This window comes from Oncorhynchus clarkii, chromosome 13 (assembly GCF_045791955.1).
Source record: "Oncorhynchus clarkii lewisi isolate Uvic-CL-2024 chromosome 13, UVic_Ocla_1.0, whole genome shotgun sequence".
Taxonomy (NCBI): domain Eukaryota; kingdom Metazoa; phylum Chordata; class Actinopteri; order Salmoniformes; family Salmonidae; genus Oncorhynchus; species Oncorhynchus clarkii.
The window spans coordinates 13,221,164-13,248,311 of record NC_092159.1 but is presented as its reverse complement, the minus strand read 5'-3'; the positions used below and the strand labels follow the sequence as shown (position 1 = coordinate 13,248,311).

The following is a 27,148-nucleotide window of genomic DNA, read 5'->3' as shown; positions in this document are numbered from 1 at the left end:
TTTTACATTATTGCTGGGGACAGGACGTTCCCTCCAGAATGTAGGCCCTACCCTTATTGGATCAAACATATATTGGGTCTATTTTTGTCTTTCTTTCTCGCTCCCTTTTCCCTCTAAAGAATTGACACAAGAATCTCGGTCGTCAATGGGATCTGAAGCTACAAGGATAAAATACAACTTTAATGAGACTTTGACATGCAGCATATTGAGGCAAAGCCATAACAACAGGAAGAGAAGGCTACAGCCCATTTAACTGGCATCAATGTACAAATGCGTTCTTACACAGCAATGACATACTGCACTGACAACGAAGATAAGCTGTCGTTTAGAAATGACAATAAAGACAATAAAATACAATACAATACCATAGAAGAATACTGTAACGGACTGCTGGTAAGGAGCACAGAAATCCAGACCCTTTTGAAATGACAATAAAGACAATAGAATATTATGCTGTAACTGATCGCTGGTATTTTTCCTTCTTGTCTACGGATGAAGAAGAAGAGAAAAACTTGAATAAATAAAATAAACAAACTGGCAAACAAACAGAAATAAAACAAACTCTTGTTTATATTTCCCTGTTTTCGTTCTGAGTTAAATAATAACACTTAGGAAGATAAGAGTCTCTGATTTAAATAGTTCAAAAACTTGTTTCCGTTTTTTTTTTCTCGTTGGATTACTTCTAATGGGCCTGGTTCCCATTTGCTTCATGTGGCTTCAATCCCCCTTTTTCCCCAGCTGTACATATTTCCTATCCTCCACCCCATCCCTCTCTCCTCTCTTCCCCGTGTCCAGTCACCCCAGTACAGCCTCTGGCTTCAGCCTCCCTCCTTTTTGTCTTCCTTCCTTTGCTCCCCGTCCTCTTCTCTCCATTCATCCCTCTCTTCATCTCTCCTCCTCAATCCTTTCGCCAGCGGTTCTTGGGTTTTGCCTCAGGAAGTGGGGGTGGAGGGGCTGGGGCGGCCTTGGCTGGGGGTGGACTGTCTTTCTTTCCCAGGCTAATCAGTAGGGAAGGGAGCTCCACAGTGATAGCTTTCTCTATCTTGTCAATCAGACAGCCTGACGACCAGGAACAGAGGGAGGACAGCTGCTTAAAGCCTGATGGAGGGTTGATGCCAAAGAAGTCCTGGTAGGCCTCTTTGTCTGGCAGGTCGAACTTGCTCACCTGTAGAAATGGAGAACACACAAGTTCTATACATGTTATACACACGTTATATACATGTTAGTTATACACACATTATATACACACACACACACACACACATTATAGACATGTTATATGCACATTACTCACACACATTTAATACACACATTATATACACATTGTGCACATTACATACACATTATACACACACTTTGCACACCTTAAACACACGTTATATACATATTCCATACACCCATTACACACACAATCCATGACACCTACACCCCCTCCCCCCTCCCTACACACACTCTCTCACTTACATTGGTCTTGGCCAGGATGGACTTGAAGATGTAGAACTTGTCAGGGTCTGAGACGATGTCCCTGAACACCTCGTCGGGGTCGCTGAACCAGCCCAGCTTCTCGTGGTATGTATGGAGGTAGCGATCTACCAGCAGGGCGTGGATCCTGACCCGGATGGCGTGCTGGCGGATGAAGGCTATCTTGTTCTCCAGCTGGTTCTCAATGACCTGAAGATAGAAGAACAAGGAGATTATTGTCAACAGCAGAGGTGAATAAAGATGGCGTCCCACATGCACTTATCACAAATGCCTCGTTTCGCTAAGTTCGCCGAATTGTACATCACTCTCCATGACTCTTTTGTTTGCATGGTCATTAGCACAGTATACATGATTCCAATTTTAGCTTGAAGACACCGGGACTTTGAGATTGTGCTGATTTACTGGCACATTGAACCATTTACGCAGCATAGTTTCAAAACTCAGTGGATTGTGCTAAACAATGACATCACATCTGAATTCTGACATCTTTATGCACGTTCGCCATTGTCACAGATTTTAGGTGCTCTTCTCAAGTGCACAACGGCAAGAGATGGTAGCTTCTCGAGCAGCAAGGTCTCCTCCCGTATGAAAAGCCATGGGCTGGTGTGTGCGTGTAATGTGTTTGTGTGTATTCTGTATTCTGTTCTGTTTTCTGTAGGTGGTTGAGCTTCACCTGGTTGAGGTCTTCGAGCAGTGAGATCTCCTCCCGTATGAAGAGCTCTCGGCTGGTGTCGGCTGCGTATTCTGTGGGCCAGAAGGAGCTGACGTAGACCCGGGGAGGCTCTGTGGCGTTGATGAGAGGAGCCATGGACCAAAACAGGGCGCCGTAGACACGCATCAGGTCCTGGGAGGACAGGCTGTCTGCCTTGTTCAGGATGATGCGGATCTGGGACTCTCGGCCCTAGAATGAATGAATTCATGGATGGATCAATGAATGAATGAAGAAAACAGAGTTTAGAAAGGTTATTAAAGTGCTAGGCCAAGACTGACTGTATATTGGGCAATCTAAGGCACTTTGCTTTGCACCATAGACATATAATTACCAGAATGAGCAAGGAATCTACTCTTTTGTAATTTCAGTTGAGTTGACTTTTGATAAAGCAAAAATGTTCATGCTGAACATACTACTTTTGCTTCCTGCTTTACTCCTATTGGTACACTCAATATGGCTGCCGGTCCACCCAACACTTCCGTTCTAGTAATTCAATTTCTATTCTTTACACTTCTTTACCTTCATCTGTTTGAACAGTGTCGCCAGCTCCCCGCCCACGTCCAACTTAGTGGGGTCAAACATCAGGAAGATGAGGTCAGCACGGTCAATGAACCACTGACACACCTCGCTATAGGGGTAGCCTGGATGGGGAAGGACGACCAATCAGAGGCTGTTTTACTCAAAGGTGTGGTAGTATACAGTGAGTTAAGTCTTTTCATCATTCCATTTTTGTGAATTTGTAGGTGTGTGTGTTGCATGCAGTGTGTTACCATTCGGTCTGCATGACTGTTAATGAATCTCTGTCTGTTCTCCCACCTCTCTCCTGCTGCTTGTGATTGTCACTTCACAGCATGTAACAAATATCTAAAGAGTGTACATGATCTAATACACATGGCTGTATATGAGAGGTTAGTGTGTGTGTGTTCTCCTCCCCACCTCTCTCCTGCTGCTTGCGGTTCTCAATAATCCCAGGCGTGTCCACCAGGGTGACTCTCTCCAGCAGTTTATGGGGCATCTCAATCCCCACCAGCCTCTCCAGGAACCCCTGGCCAAACTTCTCCAGAGGGGAAAAGGACCTGGAGCTGTCGGCTGCCATCACGATGCCCTCCACAGAGCGGAACTTGTCACCGTGCATCACCACTGTGTACTCAGATGTAGTGGGCTCAGCACCTGGGAGAGAGGGAGGGAGGAAGAGGGGGAGAGGTGGGAGGGAGATAAGGAGGGAGGAAGAGAGGAAGAGGGGGGAGATAAGGAGGAAGAGAGGGTGGTTAGAATGTGTAAGAGAGAGATTAATATGAGCAGCTATCCAAATAGTTTACTCAGAAAAGGAAGCAGTTGCATTGAGGCATGTTTGTATTCCGGAGAGAAGTGGACTGGGAAGGGTGCAATAGATGACAGATCAGTAGTAGATAGACAAGATGTGGAATAGAGTGAATGATAAAGTGGAAAACCTTGTCTGCGGTGTAGACTGGTAAGGGGTGTAGACTGGTAAGGGGTGTAGACTGGTAAGGGGTGTAGACTGGTAAGGGGTGTAGACTGGTAAGGGGTGTAGACTGGTAAGGGGTGTAGACTGGTAAGGGGTGCCATGAGAAATACATTTGATTGATTGGCTGATTATCAGAGTAGAGTGTTGGTCAGGAGTTAGTCTGGTGAAACTCCAGGCCCAAGCTATGTGACAGGAGCTCTTACCTGTGTAAAGTTGTTGTGGGGTACCATGCACGCCCAGCAGGTAGTTGATCATGGAGGATTTGCCTACAGACCAGGGTCCCAGGAACAGTACCATGGGCTTGGAGGTGATCTCTCCATCTAGAGAGAGAGAGAGAGATAGTGAGAGAGAGAAAGCGAGAGAGAGAAAGAGAGAGAGATAGCGAGAGAGAGAAAGCGAGAGAGAGAATGCGAGAGAGAGAGAAGGGGGGTCACTTTGTAGACTTTGTCAATGGTACACTTTGTCCCACAAGGGGGCGTTCATTGCATACATCATGGTACTATGGATTGAGCCCTCAAGCTCTAACAAGCCTGGGATAAGTGAGGCCTGGTCGCCCACACAAAGCTGTATATATATGCTGAGGCATACAAAGTCACTTTCTGGAAAGCTCTCTTGTGTACACTCGATTACCGGCAGGTGTATATGCAGTTAATTAGTTTATTTATGTTTCATCGATTTTCCAGTTTCTTCAGGCAAAGGCACCCTGAGAATTTAGATTAAACTGGCACACAACTGTGTATAGTATTGCCCCTTTGCCTAGGGAAACCCCATTGCTAATGACAATGTCTACAAGGACTGTTGGTAACTAGACTTATGCTTGTCTGTTTTTTTCGGGGGAAATATAGCATTTTGTTATTCTTTGTGTAACAGGTTGGTAATGAACAGAAGATTAATAGCTAATGGCTAAAGGCTAATATGCTAATACTAATAAACAAATCTGAACAATGCTAACCAGGCTAAAGGCTAATACGCTAAGACAACAGATCAGTATAAAACCGATTAAAAATGCTAATAGCTAATGGTTCAAGGCTAATGCCAAGTGGTTGGACAGGCTACCTGTGACCTCGTGAGCTCTGAGCTCGTTGTACTTGTAGGCCGTCTCCATGGGCTTGATGGCTGAGTGGTAGATGTGCTGCAGCTTCTTCATAGCAGCTGGAGAGGAGAGAGGGATGAGGAAAGAATGAGGGGGTGAGGGGAGGAGAGGAGAGAGGGATGAGGAGAGGAGAGAGGAAGAGAAGAAAGAGGGATGAGAGGATTGAGGGGGAGAGAGGAGGAGAGGAGAGGATGAGGGGGAGAGAGGAGAAGAGGACAGAGGGAGATAGAAGAGAAGAGGGATGAAGAGAAGATGATAGAGGTGGAGAGAGGCAGAAGTAGCAGATGAAGAGAGCAGATGTTGAAAAATAATTTTTTTTAAGGGTGGGAGAGAAGAGAGGAGACAATACATTTTGCATGGTCATGGTAGTCATGGATGCACCATGAATGAACTAACCTGACTCATTGTCATGGTAGTCATGGTAATATAATGGAAGGCACCATGAATGAACTAAACTGACTCATTGTCATGGTAGTCATGGTAATATAATGGAAGGCACCATGAATGAACTAACCTGACTCATGGTCATGGTAGTCATGGTAATATAATGGAAGGCACACACACGCACACCCACCCACGCACACACACTCACACACACACTACCATCCATTCCACACCTTGAAACAATTTCCACAGTAATTTTAGCAGAAAAGGCCCAGTAGATTTCTCAATCCCTACTGTTCACATATAAACAGCGTTTTTCCTGGTCAGCTCATGTGGTCCCCCAAAAAATCAGGGTATTTTTCACAATTCATCTTTTATAGATTCCTTGTATCCTCTCTTTGCCTGCTTCTCAATACACAATGGAGAAGAAAGTCCAATGTCCCTCCCCTTGGACCTTCTCCTCCAATACGAGTGAGGAGGTGGTGAGATCAAAATGGAAGGAATCGAGGAATAATGAATTGAGAAAAACTCAGGGCCTTACTTGTAACTCTTGTTTGCTCCTTACCAGAGAACTCAGGCGAGGATTCGGCAGAAACCAATCGGAGCATCTCATCGATGTGGGAGCAGTCTCTGAGCTTTGCTGCCTCCTCACCCACTGCCGATTGGAGGAAAAGCCTGTCAGTCAACTCAAATATCCATATCCCTGACTCGGGAAGTAGAATTTCCCCTGCATTATCATGATGATATACATTGAGTATACAAAACATTAGGAACACCTTCCTAATATTAAGTTGCACCCCCCACCCCACTTTTGCCCTCATCGAGCATGGACTCTATAAGGTGTCGAAAGCATTCCACAGGGATGCTGGCCCATGTTGACTCCAATGCTTCCCACAGTTTTGTCACGTTGGCTGGATGTCCTTCGGGTGGTGGACCCTTCCTGATACACACAGGAAACTGTTGAGTGTGAAAAACCCAGAAGCATTGCAGTTCTTGACTCAAACCGGTGCGCCTGACACCTACTACCATACCCCGTTCAAAGGCACTTATATCTTTTGTCGCACCCATAAACCATTTGAATGGCACACATACACAATCCATGTCTCAATTGTCTCAAGGCTTAAAAGTCCTCCTTTAACCTGTCTCCTCCCCTTCGTCTACACAGATTTAAGTGTATTTAAAAAGTGACATAAATGAGGGATCATAGCTTTCACCTGGTCAGTTATGTCATGGAAAGAGCAGGTGTTCTTAATGTTTTGTATACTCAGTGTATGCTTGTAATACGCAGTACAGTGTGCATACATGCTTGTCTGTCATGTAAAATAGGGGAATCCTGTCAGCTCTATTCGTTACATTTATATCTGCAACTTTTCAGGAACAGATGTGATTGTCTGTCATCTAGGACTGGGAATCGTGTGAGCTCTATTCATTACAGTTCTACCTAACCATTTCTGAACATTCAGAAAGAAATGTAATGTGTAGAACAGATTTAACTGTCTGTCATCTAGGACTGGGAATCGTGTGAGCTCTATTCGTTACATTTATATCTGCAACTTTTCAGGAACAGATGTGATTGTCTGTCATCTAGGACTGGGAATCGTGTGAGCTCTATTCATTACATTTCTACCTAACCATTTCTGAACATTCAGAAAGAAATGTAATGTGTAGAACAGATTTAACTGTCTGCCATGTAGAACTGGGAATCATGTGAGCTCTATTCATTACATTTCTATCTGAACATTTCACCTTTGATCTCCCCTGAACATGACACCAATTGACTTCCTGCCATGACAACAGAACACTGACTGACCACAGCATCTGTTGTGTGGCTCTGTAGCCATGTTGTTATATCAGTGTCCATCTGCCCATCTATCTATCTCTTCCCTTCCTCCCTCTATGTCTGTCCTGTTTATTTCGGGCTCAGCTAGGGGTTATTCCTGATGCCACCTTTAGCCACACATATCAGGTTCTGGGGCATGGCACGGGCCAGGGAAAGAGGAAGGGATGGAGGGAGGGAAGGAGAGGAGGGAGGGAAAGTGGTTAGAGAGAGGAGAGAGAGAGAGAATGAGAGAGAGATGGAGGTTTAGAGATAATGTAAGAGCCAGACCAGATCCTATGTCTTTTATAGCTGGTGTCAACACTACGGCACCAAATGGCAGAGAATGTCAGTCTCCTGATTACAGTAGCACTCGCTCATCATGGCTTTGAATACACTTGAGTTGACACTGTAAAGTTGACAGTTGGCTCCTAAGAGCCGACTGAAGTGTATTCGAAGCACTGTGAAGAAGAAAGTGGGGAGATATGACAGGATCCTGTAACCCCATCTCTACAGTATGTAACTTAAAAGTGCTCGCCAGAGGTACTTTTAGCCTGAGCAATCACATTTAGTATAGAAAGAATAAATATGGACACATTGATATAAACAAACAAGTTTGTTTCCAAATTGTTTGGACAATAACCTTTTTATCGTTCAAATGATCAATTCTAATAACGCAGTACTCTATACCTTTTACTGGTGCTTCTGCCTTTGCTGGTGCATCCTCCACTGTCACATCCTCAACAGGCGCCTCCTCAACAACAGTCGCCTCCTCCTTAACAACAACAACAGGTGCCTCCTCTTCCACCACTGCTTCCTCCTCAAAAACATGTACCTCCTCCAAAACAGCTGCCACCTCCTCCACCAGCTCCTCCTCCTTCACTGCCTCCACAACCACCTCACCTGCTTCTACAGGTTCTGGAGCGGCTTCCGCAGGTTCCGGAGTGGGTTCCGGAGCAGCTTCCTCTACAACAGGCTCTGGTTCTGGAGCCACCTCCTTGACCACCGCCTCTGGCTCGGGTTCAACCACTTCAGGTTCCACCGCAGGTTCTGGCTCGGATTCAACCAGCTTGGGTTCCACCACAGGTTCAGCCACTAATACTACTTCTTCCTCTACTGCCTCCTCTACTGACTCCTCTACTGTCTCCTCTACTGCCTCCTCTACAGCCTCCTCCTCGGCAACCTCCTCAGTCGTTACCTCCTCAACAACAGGTTCCTCTACTGCAGGTTCTTCTATTGTTTCCTCTACTTCCTCATCAACTACATCCACTTCCTCCTCCATGACCACAGCTTCCTTAACTGCTTCCTCTTCCTCTATAACCTCTTCTTCCTTAGCTTCATGTTCTGCCTCAACCTCCTCTATAACCTCTTCTTCAGACGAGGGAGCTTCCTCCACTACTTCTTCTTCAGATGAGGCAGCTTCCTCCAGTTCTTCCTCCTCAGATGAGGCAGCTTCCTCCACTCTCTCCTCTGATGCTTGGACCTCCTCTGAAGTCTCTGCAGACTCCACAGATTCCTCCTCAGCTACCACCTCCTCAGATGCAGCCTCCTCCTCCTCGCTCGCCAACCTCTCCATGGGGACCTCCTCTGTGGAGGCTAGGGGCTCCTCTTCGCTAGCCAACCTCTCCATGGGGACCTCCTCTGTGGAGGCTAGGGGCTCCTCTTCGGCCGGTGTAGCAAGGCTTCGAGGGGGTTTACAGGACTGACACACGGAGCCTGGGGCCGGGGTGTCGTTGGAGGAGATTTGTCCTCCATGGTCATCTGTGGAGTCACAGGAGAGGTCACAGGAGAGCGGCACATGGAGATGCAGCTCATCGGGGCTGGAGGCCTCCACCACTAGGTCTGCAGAGACAGAGAGAGAGACAGGCGAGTCTGTTAATGATAAAGATGTCAGTATAAAGAGAGTGAAGGGTTTAGGTCTGGTAATCACTGAACGGCCATGTTAGAAAAGACAACAGCGAGCAAGATATAGGGGGCGCCAGGTAGGCTAGTAGTTAGAGTGTTGGACTAGTAACTGAAAGGTTGCAACACCGAGCTGGCAAAGTAAAAATGTGTCGTTCTGCCCCTGAACAAGGCAGTTAACCCACTGTTCCTAGACCAGTTAACCCACTGTTCCCAGACCAGTTAACCCACTGTTCCCAGACCAGTTAACCCACTGTTCCCAGACCAGTTAACCCACTGTTCCCAGACCAGTTAACCCACTGTTCCCAGACCAGTTAACCCACTGTTCCCAGACCAGTTAACCCACTGTTCCCAGACCAGTTAACCCACTGTTCCCAGACCAGTTAACCCACTGTTCCTAGACCAGTTAACCCACTGTTCCTAGACCAGTTAACCCACTGTTCCTAGACCAGTTAACCCACTGTTCCTAGGCCGTCATTGAAAATAAGAATGTGTTCTTAACTGACTTGCCTAGTTAAATAAAATAAAAATAGGTGGCGAGCTACCAGATGATATAAAGTAGCGTATCATTTTCATCATTTTACATAAGGAATGGGCTCATTCAGTTCAGAGTTTTGCACTGTCTCCATTACTCCAATGACAGATTAGCAAAAATATACCCAAATGTTGACCCCAAGTGTTTGAGATGCCACCAGAGTCCAGCGACTCCGGGAGACATGTTTTGGTCGTGCCAATATTTGAGTGGCCTCTGGGACCACATTTGTTAAGCATTCTCACATATGTGTAATACAACTGTTAGCCCCAACCCGGTCACTGACATTTTTGGTGTACTTCCCCTAAGGAAGTGATGTCATCTCTGCCTCTGGAGAAGGATGGGTACACTGTGCTTGGGTCCCAACAAAGTTAGGCTTTACCTGGTCCCCATTAATACAATACGTGGAGAGCCTGTCTTTTCCTTAGTGTAACTCGCATAGTTTGGTCAGCAGTCATGTCTGTTCTAGCGGCCATTTGTGCTGATAAGAATTTTTATTGAACATTTTTCCCCATTGTTTTTGTTTCTATTACTGTTTGTTCCTGTTTTTCATTCCCTTTTTTCCTTTTAACTTACTTTTATAGATGCCTTGGTGGGTGGGTGGGTGGGTGGGAGGGAGGGAGGGAGGGAGGGAGGGAGGGAGGGAGGGAGGGAGGGAGGGAGGGAGGGAGGGAAAATGAGGGGTTGTATTGTTTTATTGTTATATCTGAAAATCTATAAATAATGTTGTTTTTAAAGAAAGGGGAAAAAAAAGAAGACAACAGCCTCTCTGTTATTGATCATGGTTTGATTTCTATAACTTTCTAGAAGTTCCAGTTAAATTAATACAATTGGAGACCTCTAACACTCCAATACAGCCCTGTAGTGGATTACTCCTTTAATCTTCTTGTAAAGCATCCAAACATCTTACTGGATCAACTTACATGTACAGACATACAGACATTACGGATAAACACAATTGCTCTCTTTATCCAAAATAGACCTTATTCATCACACTGGAAACTTTCACAGCCGCTCTTTATTTTCCTGCATCAACGCCTGTCTGTCCAGAACAGACTTGGTGTGTGGCTGTCTGTCCAGAACAGACTTGGTGTGTGACTGTGTGTCCAGAACAGACTTGGTGTGTGGATGTCTGTCCAGAACAGACTTGGTGTGTGACTGTGTGTCCAGAACAGACTTGGTGTGTGGATGTCTGTCCAGAACAGACTTGGTGTGTGACTGTGTGTCCAGAACAGACTTGATGTGTGACTGTGTGTCCAGAACAGACTTGGTGTGTGACTGTGTGTCCAGAACAGACTTGGTGTGTGGCTGTGTGTCCAGAACAGACTTGATGTGTGACTGTGTGTCCAGAACAGACTTGGTGTGTGACTGTGTGTCCAGAACAGACTTGGTGTGTGGCTGTGTGTCCAGAACAGACTTGGTGTGTGGCAGTGTGTCCAGAACAGACTTGGTGTGTGGCAGTCTGTCCAGAACAGACTTGGTGTGTGACTGTGTGTCCAGAACAGACTTGGTGTGTGACTGTGTGTCCAGAACATACTTGGTGTGTGGCTGTGTGTCCAGAACAGACTTGGTGTGTGGATGTCTGTCCAGAACATACTTGGTGTGTGACTGTGTGTCCAGAACAGACTTGGTGTGTGACTGTGTGTCCAGAACAGACTTGGTGTGTGACTGTGTGTCCAGAACAGACTTGGTGTGTGACTGTGTGTCCAGAACAGACTTGGTGTGTGGCTGTCTGTCCAGAACAGACTTGGTGTGTGACTGTGTGTCCAGAACAGACTTGGTGTGTGGATGTCTGTCCAGAACAGAATTGGTGTGTGACTGTGTGTCCAGAATAGACTTGGTGTGTGACTGTGTGTCCAGAACAGACTTGGTGTGTGACTGTGTGTCCAGAACAGACTTGGTGTGTGGATGTCTGTCCAGAACAGACTTGGTGTGTGACTGTGTGTCCAGAACAGACTTGATGTGTGACTGTGTGTCCAGAACAGACTTGGTGTGTGACTGTGTGTCCAGAACAGACTTGGTGTGTGGCTGTGTGTCCAGAACAGACTTGATGTGTGACTGTGTGTCCAGAACAGACTTGGTGTGTGACTGTGTGTCCAGAACAGACTTGGTGTGTGGCTGTGTGTCCAGAACAGACTTGGTGTGTGGCAGTGTGTCCAGAACAGACTTGGTGTGTGGCAGTCTGTCCAGAACAGACTGGTGTGTGACTGTGTGTCCAGAACAGACTTGGTGTGTGACTGTGTGTCCAGAACATACTTGGTGTGTGGCAGTGTGTCCAGAACAGACTTGGTGTGTGGATGTCTGTCCAGAACATACTTGGTGTGTGACTGTGTGTCCAGAACAGACTTGGTGTGTGACTGTGTGTCCAGAACAGACTTGGTGTGTGACTGTGTGTCCAGAACAGACTTGGTGTGTGACTGTGTGTCCAGAACAGACTTGGTGTGTGGCTGTCTGTCCAGAACAGACTTGGTGTGTGACTGTGTGTCCAGAACAGACTTGGTGTGTGGATGTCTGTCCAGAACAGAATTGGTGTGTGACTGTGTGTCCAGAATAGACTTGGTGTGTGACTGTGTGTCCAGAACAGACTTGGTGTGTGACTGTGTGTCCAGAACAGACTTGGTGTGTGACTGTGTGTCCAGAACAGACTTGGTGTGTGGCTGTCTGTCCAGAACAGACTTGGTGTGTGACTGTGTGTCCTGAACAGACTTGGTGTGTGGCAGTGTGTCCAGAACAGACTTGGTGTGTGACTGTGTGTCCAGAACAGACTTGGTGTGTGGCTGTGTGTCCAGAACAGACTTGGTGTGTGACTGTGTGTCCAGAACAGACTTGGTGTGTGGCTGTGTGTCCAGAACAGACTTGGTGTGTGACTGTGTGTCCAGAACAGACTTGGTGTGTGGCAGTGTGTCCAGAACAGACTTGGTGTGTGGCTGTGTGTCCAGAACAGACTTGGTGTGTGGCTGTGTGTCCAGAACAGACTTGGTGTGTGGCTGTGTGTCCAGAACAGACTTGGTGTGTGGCTGTGTGTCCAGAACAGACTTGGTGTGTGGCTGTGTGTCCAGAACAGACTTGGTGTGTGGCTGTGTGTCCAGAACAGACTTGGTGTGTGGCTGTGTGTCCAGAACAGACTTGGTGTGTGGCTGTGTGTCCAGAACAGACTTGGTGTGTGGCTGTGTGTCCAGAACAGACTTGGTGTGTGACTGTGTGTCCAGAACAGACTTGGTGTGTGGCAGTCTGTCCAGAACAGACTTGGTGTGTGACTGTGTGTCCAGAACAGACTTGGTGTGTGACTGTGTGTCCAGAACAGACTTGGTGTGTGGCTGTGTGTCCAGAACAGACTTGGTGTGTGGCAGTGTGTCCAGAACAGACTTGGTGTGTGGATGTCTGTCCAGAACAGAGTTGGTGTGTGGCTGTGTGTCCAGAACAGACTTGGTGTGTGGCTGTCTGTCCAGAACAGACTTGGTGTGTGACTGTGTGTCCAGAACAGACTTGGTGTGTGGCTGTGTGTCCAGAACAGACTTGGTGTGTGGCAGTCTGTCCAGAACAGACTTGGTGTGTGACTGTGTGTCCAGAACAGACTTGGTGTGTGGCAGTGTGTCCAGAACAGACTTGGTGTGTGGCAGTCTGTCCAGAACAGACTGGTGTGTGACTGTGTGTCCAGAACAGACTTGGTGTGTGACTGTGTGTCCAGAACATACTTGGTGTGTGGCAGTGTGTCCAGAACAGACTTGGTGTGTGGATGTCTGTCCAGAACATACTTGGTGTGTGACTGTGTGTCCAGAACAGACTTGGTGTGTGACTGTGTGTCCAGAACAGACTTGGTGTGTGACTGTGTGTCCAGAACAGACTTGGTGTGTGACTGTGTGTCCAGAACAGACTTGGTGTGTGGCTGTCTGTCCAGAACAGACTTGGTGTGTGACTGTGTGTCCAGAACAGACTTGGTGTGTGGATGTCTGTCCAGAACAGAATTGGTGTGTGACTGTGTGTCCAGAATAGACTTGGTGTGTGACTGTGTGTCCAGAACAGACTTGGTGTGTGACTGTGTGTCCAGAACAGACTTGGTGTGTGACTGTGTGTCCAGAACAGACTTGGTGTGTGGCTGTCTGTCCAGAACAGACTTGGTGTGTGACTGTGTGTCCTGAACAGACTTGGTGTGTGGCAGTGTGTCCAGAACAGACTTGGTGTGTGACTGTGTGTCCAGAACAGACTTGGTGTGTGGCTGTGTGTCCAGAACAGACTTGGTGTGTGACTGTGTGTCCAGAACAGACTTGGTGTGTGGCTGTGTGTCCAGAACAGACTTGGTGTGTGACTGTGTGTCCAGAACAGACTTGGTGTGTGGCAGTGTGTCCAGAACAGACTTGGTGTGTGGCTGTGTGTCCAGAACAGACTTGGTGTGTGGCTGTGTGTCCAGAACAGACTTGGTGTGTGGCTGTGTGTCCAGAACAGACTTGGTGTGTGGCTGTGTGTCCAGAACAGACTTGGTGTGTGGCTGTGTGTCCAGAACAGACTTGGTGTGTGGCTGTGTGTCCAGAACAGACTTGGTGTGTGGCTGTGTGTCCAGAACAGACTTGGTGTGTGGCTGTGTGTCCAGAACAGACTTGGTGTGTGGCTGTGTGTCCAGAACAGACTTGGTGTGTGACTGTGTGTCCAGAACAGACTTGGTGTGTGGCAGTCTGTCCAGAACAGACTTGGTGTGTGACTGTGTGTCCAGAACAGACTTGGTGTGTGACTGTGTGTCCAGAACAGACTTGGTGTGTGGCTGTGTGTCCAGAACAGACTTGGTGTGTGGCAGTGTGTCCAGAACAGACTTGGTGTGTGGATGTCTGTCCAGAACAGAGTTGGTGTGTGGCTGTGTGTCCAGAACAGACTTGGTGTGTGGCTGTCTGTCCAGAACAGACTTGGTGTGTGACTGTGTGTCCAGAACAGACTTGGTGTGTGGCTGTGTGTCCAGAACAGACTTGGTGTGTGGCAGTCTGTCCAGAACAGACTTGGTGTGTGACTGTGTGTCCAGAACAGACTTGGTGTGTGACTGTGTGTCCAGAACAGACTTGGTGTGTGGCTGTGTGTCCAGAACAGACTTGGTGTGTGGCTGTGTGTCCAGAACAGACTTGGTGTGTGGCTGTGTGTCCAGAACAGACTTGGTGTGTGGCTGTGTGTCCAGAACAGACTTGGTGTGTGGCTGTGTGTCCAGAACAGACTTGGTGTGTGGCAGTGTGTCCAGAACAGACTTGGTGTGTGGCTGTCTGTCCAGAACAGACTTGGTGTGTGGCTGTGTGTCCAGAACAGACTTGGTGTGTGGCAGTGTGTCCAGAACAGACTTGGTGTGTGGCTGTCTGTCCAGAACAGACTTGGTGTGTGGCAGTGTGTCCAGAACAGACTTGGTGTGTGGCAGTGTGTCCAGAACAGACTTGGTGTGTGGCTGTCTGTCCAGAACAGACTTGGTGTGTGACTGTGTGTCCTGAACAGACTTGGTGTGTGGCTGTGTGTCCAGAAGAGACTTGGTGTGTGACTGTGTGTCCAGAACAGACTTGGTGTGTGGCTGTGTGTCCAGAACAGACTTGGTGTGTGACTGTGTGTCCAGAACAGACTTGGTGTGTGGCTGTGTGTCCAGAACAGACTTGGTGTGTGACTGTGTGTCCAGAACAGACTTGGTGTGTGGCTGTCTGTCCAGAACAGACTTGGTGTGTGGCTGTGTGTCCAGAACAGACTTGGTGTGTGGCTGTGTGTCCAGAACAGACTTGGTGTGTGGCTGTGTGTCCAGAACAGACTTGGTGTGTGGCTGTGTGTCCAGAACAGACTTGGTGTGTGGCTGTGTGTCCAGAACAGACTTGGTGTGTGGCAGTGTGTAAAGCCAAGAGCAGATTGAATACTCAACAGCCTCTCAGATTGCTACACTCAGATTTCAGCTCCTTGAATGGAGATGCTTAGGCCTGCTTAGACTATTTGAGGGGAGCAGACCTGGGTAAAGACAACCCTGTAGAGACAGACTCCGACAACAAACCCTGTGTCAGGAAGTCATATTATAACGTGTCAAAATTATGGGAACTCTGTTCCTACACATTCTCTCCCTATTGTACCCCTGTTTATATAGCATAACCTGGAGTAGCTTAGACTGCATGTTTGTAGACGGTGAAATCTGAGCTAGCGACCGCAATGTACATGTAGCCATGGATAGTAAGTAACCTCTGACACGGAATAATTAGGAGACCCGAGTTACAACCCCAGGTCGTTGCACATACACTTGACAGTGTGTACTCACTAGGAATGTAATATTGGTGGGTTATAATGCTGTCAATGACCAGAGGAGGTGATGAATGGGCATAGCTCACTCATTCCCACACACACACACACACACACACACACACACACACACACACACACACACACACAGGAGGTGATGATCGACCGATCATGAGCAGTAAATTGTTTACTTGTGAATCAGAGCCAGAATAGGAAGCCCATAGAGAGCACAGAGAGTCCCATTTGTGTACCATGGACGGTCATGGACAGTCACACGGGTGCTAAGCTTTCCGCCCTGACCCATTTGATCAATGCGTGTGTTGAGTCAGATGCGACTTATCTTGAGTCTGAGGCTCTTAGGTCAAAGGGCTCGTGGTGCATTTTTCACATCCACATTTAACATTGACATTGGGCCGGTAGAAGACGCGAACGTCATTATTCCTGTCTGGATTGAGGATAGATCAAATCAATCATGTGCGTTGGTATGTGTATACATTAGCATACACAGTCACAAACCCCTATGCCACCATAGGTTAGCCTATAGCTTAGCGATTAGTCGGTAGCTGCTAGCATTGGTCAACAAGATGTGCCACCTCTTCTCAGAAGAATAGAGAATCACACAGCACAGCTGAGAATCACACCTAAACACCTGAGTCATCATCACCATACAACTACGTTAGCCTTTAGCTTAGCAATTAGCCGCTTGATGATAGCAATGGGCAATGGGCAATGTGCCATGTTAGCCGTTTGCTAGCAATTAGCCTGTTGGCGCTAGCTGTGAGCAATGCAGCTCTTCTCAGCCAACTCTTGTCAGCCATTGAAGGTGAGAATCACACTGCAGCTGTCCATGCCATGGATACAACCTGATCCATGCTGCTGCCTTGAAACATGAACCTGCAGACGTACACACTAAGGCCATACACCATCATAATTTGTCTCCCACTGTGCCCCACTACACATCCCACTACAGACCGTCCTAACAGGCCTGCTAAGACCTCACAGGTTGGTATTTAGCCAGTTGGGGACATGTGTGACGATGTATGTTCCTTTGTGGTCCTTTAGGTCTATGGCATCCCCACTTAACTGTTTAGGTAGTTTATGTAACATGGAAGGAGGGTGCCTCTGTATGTTTTGCCATGGCAACTGTAAATAAAGATATTTCGGAGCTCTATAACTTCAAGCCTGGGTCTTCTAAAGGCCACAAGTCTGTATTAGCCCTGTGAGCTAAAGCCTAGGCATTAGCTAGGGGAGCTAACAAGAGTCTTCGGGTTCCAGGCATGGTTTTGTAACCTGACTGATATAGAGTCTTATAGGCCTTTTAGCTGAAGAAATGACCCCTCCATTACAGTTTCCTGTTGACCTGAACTCATCTAGCTGCTGAAAGCAGACAGAGGATACCGTCCGTATTCTGAAGTAATGTTTTTTCAGTCCTTCTACTCGTGTAAGTATTCGCGGCATGTGTTAGCCTCGGACGTCCAGGCTTTGCTCACGTGGCCTGTGACAGAGGCTAGGTATTCGTTACAAACCATCAGCACCTCATCCTCGGCGTCAGTAAGATAGCATTACTTCAAAAACGGGGATGTAAAAAGCCACCGTCTGTGTACCAAATGGCACCCTATTCCCTACATATGTGCCCTGGTCAAAAGTAGTGCACTAAATAGGGAATAGGATGCTCCGTCACACTCTGGCAAAGCCTGAAAGCACATGGATTTCCAGGGCTCTGATCACAGATCTCCCCGGACAAGGAGAGGGCATCACTGATCTATCCGATCGGTAAGCAGTGTCCTATTCGGCAAGAGTGTAGCGCAAGTAACATTAAAAAAGAATCTGCTAAGTTACACATTTATTTATGTATGTGTTCCTACAGCATATTTGTCCTGCAGCACCAGTCTCCCACAGACAGGGGGCGGTAATGGGTTATAAAAAGAACCTGAGAGGTGTTTCTCTCTCACCCCTGGCATTCAATATAGCATTTGGCTCGCTGACCCCCGGTCATAAACAGTCTCCCACCGACTTAAGTGTACCCTGGGTGTCCCTAATTAAATAAAACCAACAAGATGGGGTGTGTGTGTGTGTGTGTGAGAGAGAGAGAACGAGAACGAGGGAAAGAACGAGAAAGAGTGAGAGAGAGAGAGAATATGTATGTGCTGAAGGTGGGTGGGTGGGTAAAGGGTGTGTGTGTGTGTGTGTGAGAGAGAGAGAGAGAGACAGGAATTTGGAAGGCAATGTGATTGGAAATACAGAGGAGCCAAATGAAGTGCTCACTGCCGCCCTCGCGGGTTGGATGGTATCCATGGACATAGTGCGACAGCGTCGTCAGTCGTCTGCACAGTTACATGAACGTGTGTACAGATGGCAAGAATTCGTATGGTGTAACGTTGTCAGGTTACCAGCATGGTAACAGGGTCACTCAGGGTCACTCATTAACAAGTGACAGTTTGTTTGTTTATGTTGACTTCATATATATTTTTGAACTACTTTGCCCTTTAAGGGCCACTATAATAATTTAATGAAGATTCTGTGGTAAGAAATGGAGCTAAGCAATAGAAATAGTCCAGACAGTCATGACTTAAACCGACCAAATATCAATCACAATGAGGAAAGGAAATAACAAGATTTTGACTTATATCGAAATGTTGATCCCGTTGTCAGAAAAATACAAATGTGTTTGTTGATACAGGCATTCCACAGGATCGTATTTGGTAGTTAGTAGCAGCCAAGTAGCTTATTGAATTAGAGTTAACATAGTTAGGGGAGATGGAGGGATGGAAAGAGGGATGGAGGTGCGGGAGAATGAAGAGACTCCATATGGGAATGATCGCTGGGGTTTTCCCCCTAAGCTTAGATAAAGATCACTATAAAAGTTCAACAGCAGTGAAAGAGAGAGTGAGAGAGAGAGAGAGAGAGAGGGGGAGAGAGAGAAAGGGGGGCTTGTCAAGATTGTTCTAGCAATCAAACAAATACAGCACGAATAGGCTGTTGCATTGAAAAGCTGTTATTACACAGTTATGTAACACTGGACAGTGAACCTGGTCCTGGTGGGTTGCCAGACTCACACTGCCCTGCCCTGGCAGTGTGAGTACCCAGGCAGAATACATCAAAGTGAGGATGGAGTGGGACAGGTGCCTGGGGCATGGTGCCTGGGTCCTACTGGTCTCAATCAGGGATATGAATAGATCTACAATGAGTCAGATAGAATGGAAGGCAGGGAGGGATTATTCCACTGCTATATTCCACAGGAGTGACGTTGTCCTTCCCTGACGATTGTCACTGATTGTCACCGGCCTTGACGACAGCCTTGACGACAGCCTTATTGTACATGGAAAACCCTGTTCTAGGGGGCTGTAGCTCTGTCACTATCATTATGGATTTCCATCACGGCATCCATATAGGGACAGCCATTATCAGCGTGTACTGTCCATCAGACAGGCTGCTACTGAACACTGCTATAGTCTGTATAGCATCCACTTTGTACCAGCGTGTGTGTGTGTGGGCTTTCCCTAGCACTGGGGGCTTTCCCTACACGTGGACTACTGTCTAGCTACAGCTGCAGTTTATCTAGCTATGTAGACACAAATAGGTTTGCAGAACTACAGAGAAATGGCTTTTGCATTTAGAATATCAAATGCATGGACTACATTGTACATAGTCTTTGGCAAATCCCACAGAACCCTAATTGCAGACTGTGTGTGTGTGTGTGTGTGTGTGTGTGTGTGTGTGTGTGTGTGTGTGTGTGTGTGTGTGTGTGTGTGTGTTTGTGTGTGTGTGTGTGTGTGTGTCTGCGTACTGTGTATGTAGTAAGGGTGCAAACAGACCCACACTGGCAGTGGGTGTGCCTATAAGTCTCTGTGGTGTGTCTATAAGTCTCTGTGGTGTGCCTATAACTCTCTGTGGAGTGCCTATAAGTCTCTGTGGTGTGTCTGTCTATAAGTCTCTGTGGTGTGCCTATAAGACTCTGTGGTGTGCCTATAAGTCTCTGTGGTGTGCCTATAAGACTCTGTGGTGTGCCTATAAGTTTCTGTGGTGTGCCTATAAGACTCTGTGGTGTGCCTATAAGTCTCTGTGGTGTGCCTATAAGACTCTGTGGTGTGCCTATAAGACTCTGTGGTGTGCCTATAAGACTCTGTGGTGTGCCTATAAGACTCTGTGGTGTGCCTATAAGACTCTGTGGTGTGCCTATAAGACTCTGTGGTGTGCCTATAAGACTCTGTGGTGTGCCTATAAGACTCTGTGGTGTGCCTATAAGACTCTGTGGTGTTTGTATGGTGACTGGTGACAGCAGCAGACTCACTAAGGCTCCAGCCACCTGACTAACTACAGAGGCCTGGAAGGTGCAGGGATTAAATGACAGCAAGGACAGGCAAGGGTACCCCCCCCCCCCCCCCCACACACACACACACACACTGGTGTCACTGCTCAGCAACACTGACATTTCCACCCACAGCCAACACACCCTTCTGATGTACTAGCATAGGTGTGGCACAGGAGGCTGCTCAGGGGAAGACGGCTCATAACGGAATGGCATGGAACACCTGGAAACCATCTGTTTGATGTATTTCATACCATTCCACTGATTCTGCTCCAGTCATTACCAGGAGATGTGTGTGACAGAAGTACTGGACACATACTGTATTATATATCAGCATTATATGCACAAGCAGCATTCAACTTCTCACTTATCATTCATTCAGTCGTTCATTCATTCAGCGCACACTGACAGAAATGTCATCCTCTGTCTCTTCCTCGATCCCTCCATCCCTAAAGCATACATTACATACAGTCCCATTGACTTTTTCCACATTTTGTTAGGTTACAGCCTTGTTCTATAATAGATTAAATATACAGTGGGGCAAAAAAGTATGAAAAAGTGTAATTTTCATCATAGCTACACTTCAACTATGACAGACAAAATTAGAAAAAAAATCCAGAAAATCACATTGTAGGATTCTTAATGAATTTATTTGCAAATTATGGTGGAAAATAAGTATTTGGTCACCTACAAACAAGTAAGATTTCTGGCTCTCATAGACCTGTAACTTCTTCTTTAAGAGGCTCCTCTGTCCTCCACTCGTTACCTGTATTAATGGCACCTGTTTGAACTTGTTATCAGTATAAAAGACACCTGTCCACAACCTCAAACAGTCACACTCCAAACTCCACTATGGCCAAGACCAAAGAGCTGTCAAAGGACACCAGAAACAAAATTGTACACCTGCACCAGGCTGGGAAGACTGAATCTGCAATAGGTAAGCAGCTTGGTTTGAAGAAATCAACTGTGGGAGCAATTATTAGGAAATGGAAGACCTACAAGACCACTGATAATCTCCCTCGATCTGGGGCTCCACGCAAGATCTCACCCCATGGGGTCAAAATGACCACAAGAACGGTGAGCAAAAATCCCAGAACCACACGGGGGGACCTAGTGAATGACCTGCAGAGAGCTGGGACCAAAGTAACAAAGCCTACCATCAGTAACACACTACGCCGCCAGGGACTCAAATCCTGCAGTGCCAGACGTGTCCCCCTGCTTAAGCCAGTACATGTCCAGGCCCGTCTGAAGTTTGCTAGAGAGCATTTGGATGATCCAGAAGAAGATTGGGAGAATGTCATATGGTCAGATGAAACCAAAATATAACTTTTTGGTAAAAACTCAACTCGTCGTGTTTAGAGGACAAAGAATGCTGAGTTGCATCCAAAGAACACCATACCTACTGTGAAGCATGGGGGTGGAAACATCATGCTTTGGGGCTGTTTTTCATTGAAGATGAAACGTGGCTGGGTCTTTCAGCATGACAATGATCCCAAACACAGTGGCTTCGTAAGAAGCATTTCAAGGTCCTGGAGTGGCCTAGCCAGTCTCCAGATCTCAACCCCATAGAAAATCTTTGGAGGGAGTTGAAAGTCCGTGTTGCCCAGCAACAGCCACAAAACATCACTGCTCTAGAGGAGATCTGCATGGAGGAATGGGCCAAAATACCAGCAACAGTGTGTGAAAACCTTGTGAAGGCTTACAGAAAACATTTGACCTCTGTCATTGCCAACAAAGGGTATATAACAAAGTATTGAGATAAACTTTTGTTATTGACCAAATACATATTTTCCACCATAATTTGCAAATAAATTCATTAAAAATCCTACAATGTGATTTTCTGGATTTTTTTCTTCTCATTTTGTCTGTCATAGTTGAAGTGTACCTATGATGAAAATTACAGGCCTCTCTCATCTTTTTAAGTGGGAGAACTTGCACAATTGGTGGCTGACTAAATACTTTTTTGCCCCACTGTATGTGTTTCTCATCAATCTACACACAATACCCCATAATGACAAAGCAAAAACAGACGTTAGACATTTTGCTAAATAATTAAAATAAAACCCTAAATATCACATTTACATAAGTATTGAGACCTTTTACACAGTACTTTGTTGAAGTTTGACAGCGATTACAGCCTTGAGTCTTCTTGGGTATGATGCTACAAGCTTGGCACACCTGTATTTGGGGAGTGTCTCCCATTCTCCTCTGCAGATCCTCTCAAGCTCTGTCAGGTTGGATGGGGAGCGTCGCTGCACAGCCATTTTCAGGTCTCTCCAAAGATGTTAGATCGGGTTCAAGTCCAGGCTCTGGCTGGGCCACTCAAGAACATTCAGAGACTTGTCCCGAAGCTACTCCTGCATTGTCTTGGCTGTGTGCTTAGGATCATTGTCCTGTTGGAAGGTGAACCTTCACACCAGTCTGAGGTCCTGAGTGCTCTGGAGCAGGTTTTCATCAAGGATCTCTTTGTACTTTGCGCAATTCAACTTTGCCTCGATCCTGACTAGTCTCCAGGTCCCTGCCAAAACAAACATCCCCACAGCATGAGGCTGCCACCACCTCCATAGGGATGGTGCCAGGTTTACTCCAGACGTGACTCTTGGCATTCAGGCCAAAGAGTTCAATCTTGGTTTCATCAGACCAGAGAATCTTGTTTCTCATAGTCTGAGAGTCTTTACGTGCCCTTTGGCAAACTCCAAGCGGGCTGTCATGTGCCTTTTACTAAGGAGTGGCTTCCATCTGGCTACTCAACCATAAAGGCCTGATTGGTGGAGTGCTGTGAAGATGGTTCTCCTTCTGGAAGGTTCTCCCATCTCCACAGAGTAACTCTGGAGCTCTCTGTCAGAGTGACCATTGGGTTCTTGGTCACCCCCCTGACCAAGACCCTTCTCCCCCGATTGCACAGTTTGGCTGGGCAGCCAGCTCTAGGAAGAGTCTTGGTGGTTCCAAACTTCTTCCATTGAATAAGTACCCTTCCCCAGATCTGTGCCTCGACACAATCTTGTCTCTGAGCTCTACGGACAATTCCGTTAACCTCATGGCTTGGTTTTTGCTCTGACATGCACTGTCAACGGTGGGACCTTATATAGACAGGTGTGTGCCTTTCCAAATCATGTCCAATCAATTGAATTTACCACAGGTGGACTCCAATCAAGTTGTAGAAACATCTCAAGGATGATGAATGGAAACAGGATACACCTGAGCTCAATTTCGAGTCTCAAATCAAATGGTCTGTTTTTTTATTTGTAATACATTCGCACAAAACATTTTTTTACCTGTTATCGCTTTGTCGTTATCGGGTATTGTGTGTAGATTGCTGAGGATTTTTTAAATGTACTGTATTCCATTTTAGAATTAGGCTGTAACGTATCAAAATGGGGAAAAAGTCAAAGGGTCTGAATACTTTCCTATGACACCGTGTCAGGACAAAGTTGTATTGCTGCATCTCCATGACCCTGTTCTCATGATCAGCCTTTCATACCCCTTTATCACAAACCCTCGTATATGGTCTGCACTGCAGCCATTGCTATTTCCAATTCATGCAAAGAATGTGACTTTCATATGTCCCCCTTGCCCTGTTTCTGAGCAGAGGAACATGTCCATCTACAGTAATAAAAACTCCACGGACTAATCTGTTTTCTTCTTCTGATCTTAATGTATGTAATCTTACCTGCAGCGACCAGGACAAGCAGGGAGAGCAGGCAGGACACAGAGACCTGTAGAGGCTTCATTTTGGCTGCCAGGGGCCTCCCCCTTCTACCAGCAGTTATATATACCCCTCTGGAGAAAGGTCAAAGGGCGTGCCAAGGAAGGAGGGGCCTGGTAATGTCACAGGCAGCAACTACACCCACGTCAGCCATTCTGTGTCTAAGTAGAGAGGCCTGGGTAGCTGGCTGGCTAATGGGTAACATAATGTCACACAGCAGCAACTGCATTCACGTCTGCCATTTTGTGTCAAAGCAGTTGCCCTGGTTCTATAAGGGGAGAGAACAGACAGGGAAAGATGTCAGGAAGTTTCACTGTTCGTATTGGGAGACCCTCTTTTCACGCCACCTCGACACTGAAATTACTTTTTCGTAGCAGGTTAGAACTTTATATCTATATTTTATTTCACCTTTATTTAACCAGGTAGGCAAGTTGAGAACAAGTTCTCATTTACAATTGCGACCTGGCAACTTACACTGATGGTTAGGATAATTAACGTAGCAGGTTAGGAAACTGAGGTCAAGGTTTGGAAAAGGGTTAGGGAAAAGTGGTGTGAAAAGAGTGTATCCCGTTCGTATTGGTCACTAGTCACCATAGGGACGGTTTCACGGACCCCAATTAAGAGCCTCCTGCTGGACTAAAAAGCTGACTCAACAGAGAATCTGAAAGTCATTTTTGCTCCAGGAGTAGGGTTAATCTAGGTTCAGGAAGTAAGGTTAAATAGGCCAGACAGAGTCGGATACAGATTCAAAAAACAAAGATACCAACTTCCCTATATAAAAAAACGAGTTATAGTATAGAAAAACGTTTCCATTTGAGATTTGATTAGCTGTTCTTACAGAGGCAATACTGCTGAGTCTGTGCACTTCTATTTTGATTCGAAAGTACAACAGACTGAACATAATTGAATTATATAAATAATGTATTTTGGGAAAGGAAAGGGGGATACCTAGTCAGTTGTACAACTGAAATGGGACATCACTTTTATGGGTTTCTGGTTTAAACTAGCTGCCAGCACCTCGTTAATCTAGCGGAGTTGTAACCTTAAACCCTTTACAAGATTAAATAAGACTAACACCGGGGTGTTGGGATGAAGAATAGGACTAAATCTAATCAAAGCCAACTTTAAATGCACTTTGAGTGAAGTTAGGGTTGATCCTATTCTTTGGCTTTGATTCTTGGTTGGGATGGAGATGTGAATCCAACATATAAATTATTCATTTGTAGACCAACTGGAATTTGTTGACAACCAAACACAATTCAAAATCCCTTTTGCAATACAGTAAATAGGCTATTAACTTGTCGACAGTTTAACAGATGATATGTTGGATTCACGTCTCCAAATAAACCAAACATTTTATTTAGATAATAGGATTAAGCCAGTGGTTCAGATGAAACTATCCAAGCATTAGATATCCTTTAAATCCCTGAGCTGGCAAGATAGAAAAAACAACCTTTGTGCCCTTGAGCAAGGCAGTTAACCCTGAACAACAACTGCTCCCCGGGCGCAGATGACGTTGATTTTCCCCACCAATGGTTAAGGTTAGGATTGGGGGAGCCGACACTTATCCTAGGGTAAACTTTGCCAAGCGCTCAAACGCTAGGGGATTCTAGAACTTTAGAGCCACTTAAACAGCACCACCTGGTGGACAAAAGTGGAAAATATAAATTTAGAATAGGTGACGCATTACTTTAATGAATTTACACGTACTTTAAAGGTGCAATGCAGCCGTTTTTTTATCAATATCAAATCATTTCTGGGTAACAATTAAGTATCTTACTGTCATTGTTTTTAATTAAAATGTTAAAAAATAAACAAAAATGGTTTGCTCTTTGCGAAGAGCAATTTCTCAAGCAAGAATTTATTTCTTATTTTTATATATATATTTTTACATTTATTTATTGAATATTCGAAACATACAATATACTTGCAGTGAAGCCGCTCAACAACTACATCATTCCAGTCATCCAACAGATTCCCTTTCAGAGTGACACACAGACGCATCCAGGGTCAATGCCCTGGTCAAGGGCACGTTGACAAATCTACCACCAGGCCAAAAAAAAAACAAGATCCCCCCACAGTTCCCCAATAGCTGTCCCTCAACCATTCGAGAGCCCTCCAACAGTCACTAGTCCAAGAAGACAAAATATATATAAAAAATACAATTAATTCCATTCCCCAACTGTATATGTTTGTGTGCATGTCTGGCACTATTACATGTATGTGTGTGACCCGGTCTCTCCAGATCTCCTAACAGTACTATTTCTAGGGTCAATTTTAGATCAATGCTATGCATTTTCAGCCATTCCTGAACCTGAGACCAGAAACAGGCTACCTAGGGGCAATACCAAAATAAACGGTCTGTTGATTCTGTATCCTCACAACAAAATCTGCAGAGCTTCGATGACTTATGCCCCAAATATTCAACATTTTGTTGGTGGCAAGAATTCTATATAATAATTTAATCTTGTCTTGAATCTTGTGCTTTATATATCAACTCATACACCCTGTTCCATGGAATCGGTACATCAAAAATCTCTTCCCAACTATTTTGCAATCTGTATGGCACAGTCGTCAACATCCTGTTCCTCAAATGAAACTGGTAACTTTCCTATTTATGCTATTTTTATTCCTCCGCCAGTTTTGATCCTTTATATTGGACAGACAGACCAGTTCCCTACCTTATCCCGCTGCCACCTGCCTCCTCCATTGTTGGGGTAATGCTGTAATCAATTGGTTGTACTCTTGGATTGAGCAGACCTTCCTGTACAATTCTGATAACTCCACGAAGTACATAACTCTACAAGCAGACGACACCATTCTGTATACATTTGGCCCTTCTTTGGGCCTTTGTGTTAACTAACCTCCAGACAAGCTTCAATGCCATACAACACTCCTTCCGTGGCCTCCAACTGCTCTTAAATGCAAGTAAAAACTAAATGCATGCTCTTCAACTGATCGCTGCCCGCACCCGCCCGCCCGTCTAGCATCACTACTCTGGACGGTTCTGACTAAGAATATATGGACATCTACAAATATCTAGGTGTCTGGTTAGACTGTAAACTCTCCTTCCAGACTCACATTAAATATCTCCAATCCAAAGTTAAATCAAGAATTGGCTTCCTATTTCGCAACAAAGCATCCTTCACTCATGCTGCCAAACATACCCTCATAAAACTGTCTATTCTACCGATCCTCGACTTCGGCAACGTCATTTACAAAATAGCCTCCAACACTATACTCAACAAACTGGATGCAGTCTATCACAGTGCCATCCGTTTTGTCACCAAAGCCCCATATACAACCTACCACTGCGACTTGTATGCTCTCGTTGGCTGGCCCTCGCTTCATATTCGTCACCAAACCCACTGGCTCCAGGTCATCTATAAGTCTTTGCTAGGTAAAGCCCCACCTTATCTCAGCTCACTGGTCACCATAGCAGCACCCACCCGTAGCACACTCTCCAGCAGGTATATTTCACTGGTCACC

General features: G+C 46.0%; 1 protein-coding gene across 2 annotated transcripts; it reads right to left on the bottom strand.

The window, feature by feature from the left end:
* Nucleotides 1-141: 141 nt before the first annotated feature.
* LOC139424425 (sarcalumenin-like) lies at nt 142-23,827 on the bottom strand. Of its 2 annotated transcripts, none has more exons than XM_071176215.1 (10): nt 23,624-23,827; nt 7,664-8,815; nt 5,723-5,812; nt 4,737-4,832; nt 3,884-4,000; nt 3,131-3,364; nt 2,714-2,835; nt 2,156-2,383; nt 1,465-1,671; nt 142-1,165 (listed from the first exon to the last, which is right to left on the bottom strand). In XM_071176215.1, exons 1-10 carry the CDS (start codon nt 23,682-23,684, stop codon nt 899-901), a joined length of 2,574 nt encoding a protein of 857 aa, XP_071032316.1. In that variant the 5' UTR covers nt 23,685-23,827; the 3' UTR covers nt 142-898. The 2 variants fall into 2 exon arrangements, with proteins under 2 accessions (XP_071032316.1, XP_071032317.1); XM_071176216.1 differs by having other exon boundaries at nt 7,877-8,815.
* Between the last annotated feature and the right edge of the window lie 3,321 nt (nt 23,828-27,148).

Coding starts and splice junctions, on each gene's coding strand:
- LOC139424425 (XM_071176215.1), bottom strand. CDS start 23,684: ATGAAGCCTCTACAGGTCTCTGTGTCCTGCCTGCTCTCCCTGCTTGTC. Junction 4,001..4,736: donor CAGAGCTCACGAGGTCACAG/GTAGCCTGTCCA, acceptor CTCTCTCTCTAG/ATGGAGAGATCACCTCCAAG. Junction 2,836..3,130: donor CCGCAAGCAGCAGGAGAGAG/GTGGGGAGGAGA, acceptor TTCCCCATCCAG/GCTACCCCTATAGCGAGGTG.